The 14,184-nt window shown below is 34.5% G+C and overlaps 1 protein-coding gene across 1 annotated transcript in view; it reads left to right on the forward strand.

The window, feature by feature from the left end:
- The window catches only part of acap3a (ArfGAP with coiled-coil, ankyrin repeat and PH domains 3a), a 65,097-nt gene that overhangs the window by 13,137 nt on the left and 37,776 nt on the right, over positions 1-14,184 (forward strand). The window contains exon 2 of the mRNA XM_042750092.1: positions 13,277-13,334. Within this exon, the coding sequence (XP_042606026.1) occupies positions 13,277-13,334 (58 nt within the window). The remainder of the gene's footprint in view (positions 1-13,276; positions 13,335-14,184) is intronic.

Consider the following 14,184-nt stretch of genomic DNA (forward strand, 5'->3'; position numbering starts at 1 on the left):
GGAGAGATGAGCATAACCTGTGACCTGTGGCCTCCCTCTGGTTTTGTTCAGTTCATGGTGTTATTATTTGCTCTTCCTAGAAGTTCTGCGGAAGCTATAGAGCCTCAGTCCGTCCACTGAGTCAGTCTTGGGGTGCACAGTGTGTGTGTGTGTATTTTTTTTACATTACATTTATTTAAAAAAAATTTTAATATCAGACATTTATCAGTTGTCAAGAATAACAAAGATTTTCACCTTTACAAGCAATTTTGTAGAATGATTTTTTCAAAAAAAACAAAGATTTATTTTAATTTTAGACTTTTAATTTGTTTTTATCAGCGAAACAGAATTTTCTTGTCCGCTATTTCATTATAATGTTGTCAAACCATTTAAAAACAAAAGTTATAACTTCACAAAATAACAAAATCAATATCTTTAATAACACATTTAACAATAAAAAATTAATGTTTTTAGTTACGTGTTGCATTAAAAATCATGGCTTTTAGTGTTTATAATTTTTAATTTTTAGAATTTTTTTTTTTTTTTGACTGTATAGAATTTGAATATAGGTCATTTGGGGTTATTAGCAATAACATTAAGGTTATCGTCTTGTCAGCTATTCGTAATTTTGCAGTATGATTTTACAGTAAAAGAGATCTTAATCAAATCTCAGAATCAATATTTAATTTGTACTTTGGGGTGCAAAATGGTGGAAAATTTCCAGTCAATTTCGGAAACATTCCATATTTTTAATTTGGTACTTTGGGGTGCAAAATGGTGGAAAATTTCCAGTCAATTTCGCAAAAAATCCAGAAATACTTTAAAAAATCCACCAAAAATTTACAGAAAATTTTCCACCCCTAAAGTTTCCGAAAATTTACATAAAACCCTAACCCATACTAAACAATAACAATAAAAAAAAAATCATTTTAAAAAAAAAATGTTTTTGACATGATAGAGAATTTTAATATTGGCCATTTATCAGTTATTGGCAATAACAATAACATATTTTATCATCTTGTCAGCAGTTTGTAATTTTGCAGTAAAAGAGATCTTTTACATCTCCTGAAACTGGTTTCAAAAGGCATAATCGCAGCAATGTGCCTTTCAGAAGTCATTAAAGAAATTAAAATACATATTGTGTGTCACAGTGAAAGTTTCAACTGCTCAGTCTGTTCTGAGTCGGTTTTAGCAGCTTTTTACGGGATACATTTCCAGGAACAAAAACTCCCCGTGTCTGGTATGTTGTTCCAGAGCCCGTCCAAACTACAAGTGCAGCCCACAAAAATGTAAGATCTCGCCACATCAACCAGAGCCAAGACTGCTGGAGCGTCAGGAGATTCTTTTATGTGCGAGTTTTGCCTTTTTTCCTCGCATATGGTCAGAAACGGCAGCAATAATCCTCATTCCCTCTCTCGGATGAGAGTTGGGAGTCTCTTTTGTCCCTCACCCCAGCAGTGACATATTGTGAGGTCTGTTCTCATAGCCTGCATCCTCGATCCGTCTCAGCTCAGCCAGGCGGAGTGCGTCTGTGTGTGTCTCTCCCCATCTCCATTGACATTTTTGCATGCTGGAATCACGACAGACCACCCTGAGCTATTATAAACCAGCCCGGCTAGCCAAGACGCTTCACATCCTGAGCACTCACTGTCTGCCTTTCGTCTTCGCTCATGGACCTACATTTGGGTCTGATATTTCCCTACATCACGTCCTTGCCCCAAGTGTTATGTCTAGCTGTCATGAACATCTTGCATTCCAGATATTCCAAGTTGCTTGAAATGTAAATGAAACACTGTGATGTGAGAGATGCTGTGTGGAATGCGCACCGAGTGCTCGTCTATAGTTGTCGGACTCGGTGGCGGGAACAGAATGTATGAGGGTATTGTGTGAGAATAAAAAACGTGACCTGAAAGGGTTAATTATGCCACTTCCTCCCTGTGATGGTCTTTGTTTGGTTGCTGGGCTTCACATCTGAAGTGTCTGTTCCCCATCGGCGGTGCCCTAATCGCAGGCCACATGCAGAGAAAGGGGCGTTGGAGGACCGTATACTGCAAACACTTGAGCCTCACTTTAATTTAAACTGAGACCCCTCAGGTACTGTGAGAGACTAGAACTGCAAATCGAATAGAATGTTATTATTATTATATATTGTAAGCAAATGTTTTGCTTCTGTGACCGTGTTACATTAAGATATATAATATATTTGCTGTCATTTCCATATACTTGACACATCTCCCCGTGAGACTGTAGTGAACTTGATGTACAGTATTGTCTTTTTTGTGTGACTTTGTGCTTTCTCCTTCCTGTTTTTATTAGGACTGTAAAAAAACTCTTTGTCCATCACTCTCGTCATCCACTGATATCATTTCTCGTTTGTGACATCCGTTATTTACTCAACAGTTTGCTGACATTGCAGGTACCAAACCGTGTGATTTTTAAACCACGCCTGTAGCTAGTTTGTCCAGATTGTAGCCTGGCTCCGGAAGGATGTTACGGGTCAGAGCTTTGAGTCCGGCTGGCGTCTGTCCCTCTCAACCTCAAGAGACCCGAGCCTGATCTGTGGCCCTGTCCTTCCTCCAGTCAGGCTTAAATCCCAGAGGATTCCCCCATAAGCCCCAGCGTTGTGCTGGCCACTTCCAGGCTTTAGCATTGACTCTTGGAGAAACATGTAGCGGTAATGAAATCCCACTAGACTGTGACAGAGAATACATGGTTAACAGCTTATGCTAACAGCCTGTCAAAACCATGATAGCTGTAAAAACAACAAAGCTAGAGCAACGATAAATAATTTGTTGAAGAAAAAAGAAATTCTGGAATGTTTATTCTTTAGCAAACCAAAATTAAAACTTAAAAGCGATAACGACCAGAAAGTTTATTTGGTTTCTTACAATTTTTCTAAGAATTACTTAATTACCTCTCGTCAGTTTTAATGTGAGAGAAAAGTCATCAAGTACAGAACATTTAAAGAGTTCACCAGAAATTGGAAGTTCTTTCGTCATACAGTATATTCACTCCAGACACTATATGACTTACTTCCTTATACAGAACTAGGGATGGATTGGATTGGATTTAGCCTTCATACAAACAAGCGATGTGAAATCAATGTCAAAGAAAACATACTGTAAGACTCTCAGACTCTTTACCTTATTAATATTAATATCTTTAACTGTAACATAGGCTGATCATTCTTATGGATTGAAACAAAAAAGTGCTTCAGCCAGGATAAAGAGTATCAAAAGTGCTCAGAGTTGCTGCAGAAAACAGACAAAAAGAGTGAGCAACAACAAAAACATGTTGCTGGAGACAATCTCATTCTCTGCCAGCAGGAGGCGCTTTTGGTGCGGCAGAAACAGCGGTTTCCTTGGTAACGGCTGTACATGAACCAGCGCTGCACTCATGAATGCTACTTTATCGGAGAAAATGAAAATGCCATCAAAACTTTTCCGAAGACAGTCGATTCCCTTCAGAGATACTTTAATTTAAAACACCAGCGCTGCGTTTTGAAATGTGCAATGCTCATGTTCAGTCAAACTGTCAAAGCCTTTTGGAAAATCTGTGTATGGGAAACACTAATGTATATGGAAATATCAGAAATGTGTTTAAAAATCATATCACCTTTACTGGAAAAGATGATATCGCAATATATATTGATATTGAATTATTGTCCAGCCCTATGTAGAATACGAATAAGATGTTTAGCAGAATGTTCATGCTGCTTATTTCCATACAATGGAAGTGACTGCAGTCTCAACAAAGCATCATAATATTCTAAGTCATCTGAATCCATATGACGGGTTAATTTTGTGTAACAGATTTTAAACTGTGTAGAACACGATTTGACATCATATTTAATTATGTAGATGTGAATGAAAACTGAGAGCTACAGTAGCGGGGGAGATTTTTAACAAATAACGATTTAAACGTTGGTTTGTTCATCATTTAAAGTGTCAAACGACTTTTAAAGATTTATAAAATAGTGCATAAGTTGTATGCCTACTTTTATGATGATTTTTTTTTTCAGTTTTTTTGGATTATGAAAATGATGAATTTGGAATGATTTTCATTTTTGAGAGAACGGTTCCTTTAAGACGGCAGAGTAATTTTCTTCCTATAATTTTAGGAAATATATTTGAAATATATTAATCAATAAATGTACTTTTTATGAGTATATTTTATTGTTTAGCCTATAGTTGTTGTCGGTTGAACTTTGCTCCTTTTCTGGAGCTGCAGACGCCACGGAAATGAAATCTTCATATTTTCTTTCACATAAGCTCTGAAACAGTTGTTTGTTTTATATTGACTCCATAAATACATTTGACACATGCATGACTGTATACTTGAATTTACCATTGTAATAGAGACTAGTGTTAATACTTCTAAGTCTCTGCTGAAGTATTGTTTAAGGACTTTGTGCGTGTGTGAGGTGAGACTGTCTATGAACATCTCTGTTTATTCTCTAGTCATGATGAGGGATGGTAAGGGCAGCTGCTCTCTCTTCAGGGGTCAGAGGTCAGGAGTCACTGGGATCTTTGGGACCATTGGTGTTTTAGTGCATTACTTGCATAGCATCCATTTCTTCAAATGGTGTTGACAGTGAAATTGTTAAAATAGCTTTATGGTTTATTTTTGCACCAGTTATTTTGATACGAACAGATCGGGTCAGAAGTGCCAAGAATTTATTACACCACTTTTTCAGCAGTGTGTTTCAGCAAAGCTGCATCAGATTTTGAGCCTTTGCATGTTGTGTGCTTGTAGCATCTCTTTAGCAGTTTTGGTTGAATGTTTTGTCAAAGTAGAAATGTTAACTTGTTGGTTTCCTACAAACATTTTACTGATTTCCTATAGACATCACTGGAAATCATGTGAGAGTAAATGGTGTCTCAACAATGCTTGACAAGTTTTCCAGTATCAAGTCTTTTGTAAGGTGATACTGCAAAATTGGAAAATGGTAAGCAAGTGCTGCTTTGTTTACATTTTGTATATCTCTGTCTATCTCGTATATCTTTATTTCGGTTTCTCCTTATGAATGAAGAATATATACTATTGATAGCTGCTGATATAGACATTTAATTCCTCTCACGCATGCACAGAACGCACGTGTTAGTTTGCCGTCGGATGTAGTCTGTGCGGTGGGTTCAAGCACAGCTTTGGTCTGACGCGAGGCGACAACAATGTCGGCTTTACATATACCGTTGATTCATAGTTTACAGTAGGTTTGTCTTTAGATGTTGTCTTAAAAAGTTTTTATTTAACCTTTATTTAACCAGGCAAGTCAATTAAGAACAGGTTCTTATTTTCAATAACTTTAAAAGTTATCATTAAAAATCAATATCTCTGTGGAGAAAATGAATGAATTTTTGTACATCTAGAACCCGACTGTTGCACTTTACAGTTATTTGTATGCAGCAGGATTCTAAACCAATGAGACTTCAGTGTGGGCGGAGCTACAGTATGCAACAATAGCACAAAAATAAAGAACCTAGTAGAATTGTTTTGATATTCCATAAAATTGTTTGCTAAATGAATACATAAAAGAGAGCCTAGTGTCACAATAAATGCATCTCTCTGAGTTCTTCCCAGCCGTTCCCTCGATCTTTGAGTTTTCTGCCATTGATTTGGTAGCATGATGACAGGTTGGTTTGTAATAATCTCTACAGTATATTCCATCTCTTCTGTGTCAGGCTTTATCTCCTGACGCAGATATGCCATAGACATCAGGAAGGAAGTGATTTCACGCCTCTGCTGTGGAGATTCACTCTTATGTGACCTTCCTCTTTCATTTCCTCAGATCGTATCGAGACAATATCATTATATAATGAAGCTTATGTAGAGAAGAACATGCCATTTGAGCCACATGTTTTCTTTTTTAAACTTCTTGGAACTCTGCATCCATGCCACACAACTCCTATAGACCACCTCTTGGCAGTCCCACTGTGGTCTGGTGTTCAGTGGCTGCACAGGAAGTGGCTCTGAGCTGTCCTCCAGTGCTGCTCAGAGGTGGGTGGTAGAACATTCCTCCAGCGACGGCTGTGAAGACAGTGTATCTCTGCTCCGTCAGATAACATACTGTGAGCTGTGTGGGGTTGTGGGAGTGCTGTCTATCACAGCCCATTTCAGCTGACCTTTGAGAGCTGAATCGTTTTATTTGCTTCAATCAAGTGTTCATTAGAGTTTTTTTTTTTGAAGATGACAAGAAGTCGTGCACATTTCAGTGGATTAATCTCACAAAACCTGTCAAGACCTTGTATTTACATGTATATATCTTTTAATAATTATATTAAAAAGTAAGGAAAAAGGTCATTTTCATTTTCACATTTCACTGTTTTACAGTAATTACAATCATCTGTGAGATTTTTTTTTTTTTTTTACTTTTTGTTTTTAATTCTCATTAAAGATAATTGATGATAATGTGCTTAACTTTGATTAATTTTTTTTTAAATATTATATTATATTGTAATAATGTTTCACATATTATAGATATATAAATATGAAAATTAAATGAAAGATGTTGTTACATTGTTTTCCTGAAAAATAAGAAATGTCCCCGTTTTCTAACAGAATAAAATAGAATAGAATAGGAAAAATGTGAATTTTACAATATGTGTACATTTTAGATATGATTATTTAAAATAAAATGAAAATTAAGACCTTTTAAGAAAAATTTGGAAATTTAAGGAAATTTTAGGACCATTAAGATGTTTTTTCCATTTGTGACATTATTTTAAAATATTATATTATGTAAATATAATATAATATAATTCATAAAAAATATTTCCCTGATCTACATAATGATAATCATCACTGAGAATATTTTTACTTTTGACTTTGTTTGTAATTTTTATTAAATATAATATTTAAAAATCAATAAAAAAAAAAAAAAAAAAAAAAATAGTAAAAAAAACTTAAAAAAAAACAACATAAAAACAATAAAAAAACACAAACCAAAAACATATACAATAACTTATGTTAAATATAATTAAGGAGAATTAAGTCTGTTTTAGGACCATTAAGATATAAGATATTTTTCATTTGTGACAATATTTTCATAAAAATTAAGTACATTTCCCTGATATACATAATGATAATCATCGAGAATTTTTTTTGCTTGACTTTGTTTGTAACTCTCATTAAAGATAATTAAGGAGAGAAATTAATTGTCCTGAAAATAATGTCACAGTGGGGGAAAAAACTTAATGGGACTATGTTATTGCTTACTTAATATTATAATACTCCATTAATATAATATAGGCTTATTCATTTATTTGTTAGTTTGTACTCATTGTACAGTGTGTCATATAGAGTTAAATGACTTTTGGTGTTTGTGTTGTCAGGAGTGTTGGCTTCATAACAATCTGATCTCCATCTGCTCTGACCTGTGAGAATGTGCGTGTAACGTTAGTTAAACTCCCACACTGCACTGCACAAACCCCTCGCTCCTGGACACATTAGCACCTCAGCACGTCTGGAGAGGTTTTGTGACATCACCTCTCAGACAGCAACAGATTTTTGGCGGGAAAGCGTCCGTTAAAGTGAGGACTGCCGTGTTTTCTCACACATGATCCTCGCAGGCGGGTTTCGTTTGCATGCACACGGCAGCTGGGTTCACTTTATCCTGCCAGAACACCACTAAACACAGATAACTCATGGTGTATCTGGCTGTGGTGGCCTCGCGGGGTCTGGATGAGGAGGGGTCCGGGTGGGCCGCTCTCCTCTCTTTTGCTCATGACACATTTTTGATGCTTGACTGCACGCTGACCCCTCCAAAATCAACACGCTTTCGCTGAGAGACGTCTGAGAGCTGACGTCTCCAATGAGCTGGACGTCCCTGTCCTCCACACACCACACACCCATAAAGCAGGCTAGAAAGGAAGCCCGCTTGGGTTAAATCCGTCTGTGGCTTTTTGGAGACTAAAACCAGACCTGAGTTACAAAACAAACACAGATGCAGCCAAACATGCAGCTGTAGAGGAGAGAAGTAGTGTCATTGATAGATGTTTAAAGGGATAATGTACAGTCATTATCACAAAAATAAACTTTGCCAGAATGTGGAGGAGTCTTTTTATCTCCCTGAAGTTGTTTATTTTGCATTAATGATACTTGCTGTACATTAGCTTGCTTGCTTGTAATCTTTCCATTTATGCATCATTGCGTCCTTACATGATATCAGAGGTTTCAAATAAATGAAGAAAAACAGCCAATGGTGAAGCAAACTGACAGTCATTAGAAAATGAAATAAAAAATGTGCATTAAAAACATTGTGGTACTATAATGTAGAAAAATATATTTTAAAATGAATTACATTTTTATGCACACTGGACATGTTGCAAGCTTTGGTCTTGTCTCTTTTTTCTCTGTTTCTTTTTTCTTTTCTTTTTTTGGTCAAAAAAAACAGCAAACAAACAGATTCAAAATGTTAAAGCAATTAGCTATTATATAGTTATAATAGATTTTTTTAATTCATTTTTTCATACTTTTCAACCAGGAGGATGCATTTTTTTTTCTATATGGTCCACATGCCACTATTAATTAAATTATTCTGCATATTCGCTACATTTATGCAAATTCATGGATCATTGGTCATCAGTACACTGACATCTCATTTAAAATGTTCAAAGCAATTAGTAAAATACATTAAAAACCAAGAATATTAAATCATATTTTAACATGTTCCTATATAATAATATTTTTGCAACCAAAATTTGCAATTAAATCATTTTGACATATGTGGAATTAGCCATTATATTATAATGCATTTAATATGCCACTAATGTTGTTTTATTAATTTAATTATTCTGCATACTGGCCTCATTGATGCACTTTGTTTTTTTTTTTTTTTTTTTTTTTTTTTTTTTTTTTTTTATTTATTTGTGGTCAACTCGGCCCTCAGATAGATTCAAAATATGTAGAGCAATTAATGAAATGCATTTCAATCAAGTGTTTGCAATCTTTTTCCCATATGGTCAACTTAAACTTAAAAAGCAGTTATCTTTATTATAAAGCAACATTAATGGCATTTTAAAGTGCAGTATTATTTAATTTTTCTGCACACTTGCCACGCTGATGCACGTTTTGCTCTGTTTTTGGTCAGTGGCTGTATAGCTGGAGGCTGCAGGAGAATTAAGGCTTTTACTGAATTTAAAAGGTCCAGACAAGAGCACTAAGAGGCATACAGTCTAAGAATAGACACACACACACACACACACACACTTCTCTTTGGATGACTCACTCAGACACTCCGGTCTCCACTAGAGCACTCAAAGCAATCATTCAATCAATACTGAGCGCAGTGACATCATCATCAGACCCTCATGATGACCTCATCCGGATGGAGACCCTTTCAGCAAATCTGTTTGCAAAGGGTTCTCAATACATGCATTATATGATTATAGCTGTTGCAGTGTAACAATGAAAATATTCCCCCTGAAGTGTGAGATGTGTCTGAGAATACAGCGGATGTTGTTCTCAGCTGTTCTTTTTTGCAAATCAGCAGGTCATTTGAAAGCGTTTGCTGGAGTGTTTCTCTCATTATGATGGGCTCCCAGAGGACGAGGGTCGTGCCCCTTTCAGCTGGTACTGTAAATGTGTCAAGGTCATTAGTGCAGTTCACTCACGCACAAACATACCAGCTATCAGCAGGACTGGCAAATATGTTGGTATTTTCATGAAATTTATTCTATATGGCCAAATGGTGTCCTTTTTTTGTCTTGTAAGTGTCTCAGATGTTGACTGTGCATTCGTTGTTCAAACTGTCCGTGTTAATTCTGGACTGATTTGACAGAGCTGATATAAACAAACCCTGCTCTTCTTTAGTCTGGTTTTGGGCGGTGTAGACGGGTTTGTGGGTGTAAACAGAGCCTGGCCCTGCTGGAGGAGGTGAAGTCAGCTGGACACTGAGCCAGAAGCAAACGTGTCTAACAGCACTAATGTTGTTATAAATAATATTCATCACTTATCATCTTTTTTTTTTTTCTCACCACTATGAAAAAAATAACAACAACAAAAAGTGATGATTCTAGTCAACCAATCAGTGTCACTCAAAAGTGATGATTCTAGTCAACCAATCAGTGTTCTGCAGTTTACCCCAACGGAAGGGTACCAAAAAAGTGGTACGGTATGCTATTTTGGTTCCATTCACAACTTCTAACAATGGAAACAGACATAATTGCGTACCGTACTTTACTGAACCGTACCGGTCTGGGGAAACGAGCCATTACAGTGCATTTAACTTTTGTGTTGTGATGGGGTTTTTTTTTTTCATTTAAAACACAATATTTAGTGTAGGGACTTTATCTTTTTGGATTTGGTTGGATAAAAAAAGTTGAATTAATTTTGTTAGTCTGTGATTGTGTTAATGGTTATTATTATGTTTCCCTGCCCACATGGCCTTAGTTATATTAACAGTAATGTTGAAAGTGGAGAACATTATAAAGAGGAAAGTCAAAAATGTTTTCATGTTGTCTTTAAACCATATTGCTATTGTATTCTCTTCATTTGCAAGTTCAAGTGATCTAGTCAGACATGACAGGGTTTATAAGTGTGGGGTCGGCCTCCACAGCGGTTGCCATGGTTACAGGCCCGGGGGCAATGTGTGCATCCATCCTAGCAGTGCCATGTGCAGTGAGCTGGCATGATCACGGGTGAGGGAGAGAGCGGGACGGCAGCTGTGCTTCTGCCCAGGAAACGCATCAAGAGGTCAGACAGCTGCAGGACACTCCAGATGAAGCTCAGCGAGTCTTGAGACATTATATAAGCTGGGCCTGGGTTTGTTGTCAGGGCAGGATTCCCAGAATGAGCAAATGTTTTGGTAGGGATAAAAACAGAGTTTATTTTGGTGCAGGTTATACAAAGAATGAACAAAAACAGTTGAATTCAACGAGAAAGCAGCATATTAAATATCTTTGTGACACCGGTTTGTGATAGAAGAATGATTTTTCATTTTCTGAAGAAGTGCTTGTCCGTCCAAAACCTGTCACTGTGATGCTGGGATTTGTAGGTGGTTGCCAGACATTGCTGTGCAGCTGCAAAGCTGTTTGAGTTCACTGTTAGGGGAATTGCAGTGTGCTTACAGGGATGTAATGTAACTTTAGGGGATCTTCTGGGGTTTTTCTGCCTTTTTCTTCTTGTCTGTGAGGCAGAAATCATAAGGCAGTGCTTTGTCACTGTCATGTTAATTCTGTGTTTGCATGTGTATTTTTATCATTTAAAATAATTATTTTTCATAAATATCTGTATAAATATACATAATGTTTATACAATTTTTTTAGAATGTGTAAATATAAATGAAAAAAATATATAAATTATTAGATTTTAGTTCATAATAAGTAAATATACATTTATTTTTTTCCAATTTTTATAGGCTTAATTATAGATGTGTGTGTGCGTTTATTTTATAAATTGTATAAATCTGTATAAATCTGTATATATATATATATATATATATATATATCTATATATATATATATATATATATATATATATATATATATATAATATATATATATAATTTTTTTTTTTTTTTTTTTTTTTTAAGAATGTGTATACATAAATAAAAAAAATTAATTATTAGTTCGTTTAATTATAGATGTGTGTGTGTGTGTAGTTTGTTTTTAGTTCTTTATGTATTTCTTTTAAGTTTTCATTTTTTTTTTTTTTTTTTAAAAAACATAAAAACCACTCACTGTATAATACATTTAGATTTTACTAAAATAAAAAAAATAAAAAACACAACAATCACATCAGCCCAGCCCAAAAACACCACACACACAGCACAACCACAGACAGAAAAAAGAAATTACTGAATAACAATATGAAAAATAAAAAAAAATCAGATCTCAGTGATATGGTTTAACATAAAGCCTGAGGCTTTAAAACCTTACAGTTCAGAAGAAAAACCTTTCTCATGCAGGAAGACTGGACAGAGGGAGGAGACAGCAACTTCTGAAAAGAGAAGTCCAGATTTGATTGGTCAGTTGGGTTCAGGACTCGTCAGGATGACCATAATTATGAGATTAAAAGACTTTAACTGTTGAAGCTGCTGTCATTTTGGTTGTTTTTACATGTCGGACAATTTGACAAAGATATGAAAGGTTTTTACCATCCAAAATCCCACAATATACATAAAAACCGTAAATTTAAAGGACCATGGAAATTATGTACTTACAAAATACTGCACAATCAAAAAAAATTTTATAATTTACAGACATTACCAACCTGTTATTAACATATAATGGTTAAATTTAAAAAAAAAGATAATACTATCCAAACTTCATACCAAAATAAACAACACATCAAGATACATCCTATTACCATCTCATCATCTAAACAAAAACAAATACAAAAACTTCCTCTTACCTATAGCATATATATAAGTATAACACTGGGTTTGTTAAGTATATATAATACTGGAAGGGTAAATGAACATCAATAAGCATTTCATGCTATCTTTTTGTCACATGACCTTACTAAATGTCACATGTAATACCTCATTATGTTTTTGTCACATGACCTTACTAAATGTCACATGTAATACCTCATTATGTAATATATTTGGTTGATATTATCTCCTGTTTATTCAAACTAATATAAATGTTATTATGATTTTTTTATTTTATTGTATTTTATTTATTTATTGTTTTATTTCTGTCATATGACTTCACTACATGTGTCACATCGTGTTGCAGTAAGTGGTGTCCAGTTATAATCTTGGGGATGAAAATGGTTATTTTGGATTTTTAATCCTAGTTTTATGGCAAACAATTACATTTTTTAATTATCCACATATATTATTTATAATATATATAAGATATCCATATATATATATATATATATATATAATATATATATAATATATATATATATATATATATAATATATATTATATATATATATTAGATATTATATAATTTGTATATTTAGAATAGATTTAAAATATAAAAACTTACGGTTGATATTATTTTCACTTTAAAATTCGGTATACATTGCATTTTGGGATACAGCTTTGCATGCAGTGTGTTTGCTGTGTACTATACATTTTAGCAAATGTAGTTGTCATCTATGTATTCTGTGTGAAATTTAGCGAGCATACATTCTGAATACTGCAAATATAGTAAGATTAATATAACAGTGTGATATTGTGAACATATTTTTATTCTCACAAACTATTTCGAGTGAATACAAAATGAAGAATGAAATGTTGATCCTATGAAATCTGCTGTTAATTTGTTTTTTTCTGTGCCATTCATCAAGTTGTGAATGTCGAGCCAAAATAATTCACGTCATCATCTGTCTTGTGTTCCAGGGCTAATATTGATGAGGTGGAGACGGAGGTGGTGGAGATCGAAGCCAAGCTTGATAAGGTACAGTAAGACACTTTAAAGCTGTCACTTGACCTTGTGACCCCGTCAGAGTGCATTTAGGCCACATGTTTGAAAATCACAGCTTGGATTTGTTAGAAATCACATCTAATACCTTCCCATCCCTATCCAAACAAACACATAAACCACCCGCTCCCACAACAAGGTCAAGCGGTCAAGCTCAGGCTTTACGGATCATCAGTGTGTGCAAATGCTGGTGTAAATCCAGCAGAGAATGCAGAAAGCAGGGCAGTTTGTCATTAGAGAGCAGAAAGGGCGTGTGTGGAGAGACATGTGTGGTATATGAGATTGGAGGAACATTGTGGATTAATGTATAACGATGGTAATCCTGTTTAAATGCTGTAAAAAATGGCTGAACGTCATCGACAGGAAGATCTAATACTGTAATACAGGAGTCTAGTCTAGTGCTCCCAAGACGCTAGCCTTTGGGCAGTTGACATGACGTCAGTCAAATTTTATTAATTTTTTAAATTTAATTTTATTTCATTTTACAAAAACTAAATAAACAAAATATTTATTTTATTCCAATTTAACATAAATTATATTTGCCTATATTGATATAATTGACCTCTTAAGATTTTGGAGTCTAATTAAATAATTATGTATTTATATTGTTATTTATAATAATTTTTAGATAAAGAAAATTAAATTTTTGTGATCTTTTTATATTTATTTTATACTAATTTAATATGATCTCTTATTAATTAAATTGACCTCATATTAATACAAAAAAATGATGGCAAGAAATGGTGACGAGTTACAAGTTAATCTAAAAATATTCACATATTCCCTTATGTTTATACATTTTAAATCTAAAAAAAAAAAAAAACGA

This window comes from Cyprinus carpio, chromosome B23, assembly GCF_018340385.1.
Source record: "Cyprinus carpio isolate SPL01 chromosome B23, ASM1834038v1, whole genome shotgun sequence".
NCBI classification, from domain to species: Eukaryota; Metazoa; Chordata; class Actinopteri; order Cypriniformes; family Cyprinidae; genus Cyprinus; species Cyprinus carpio.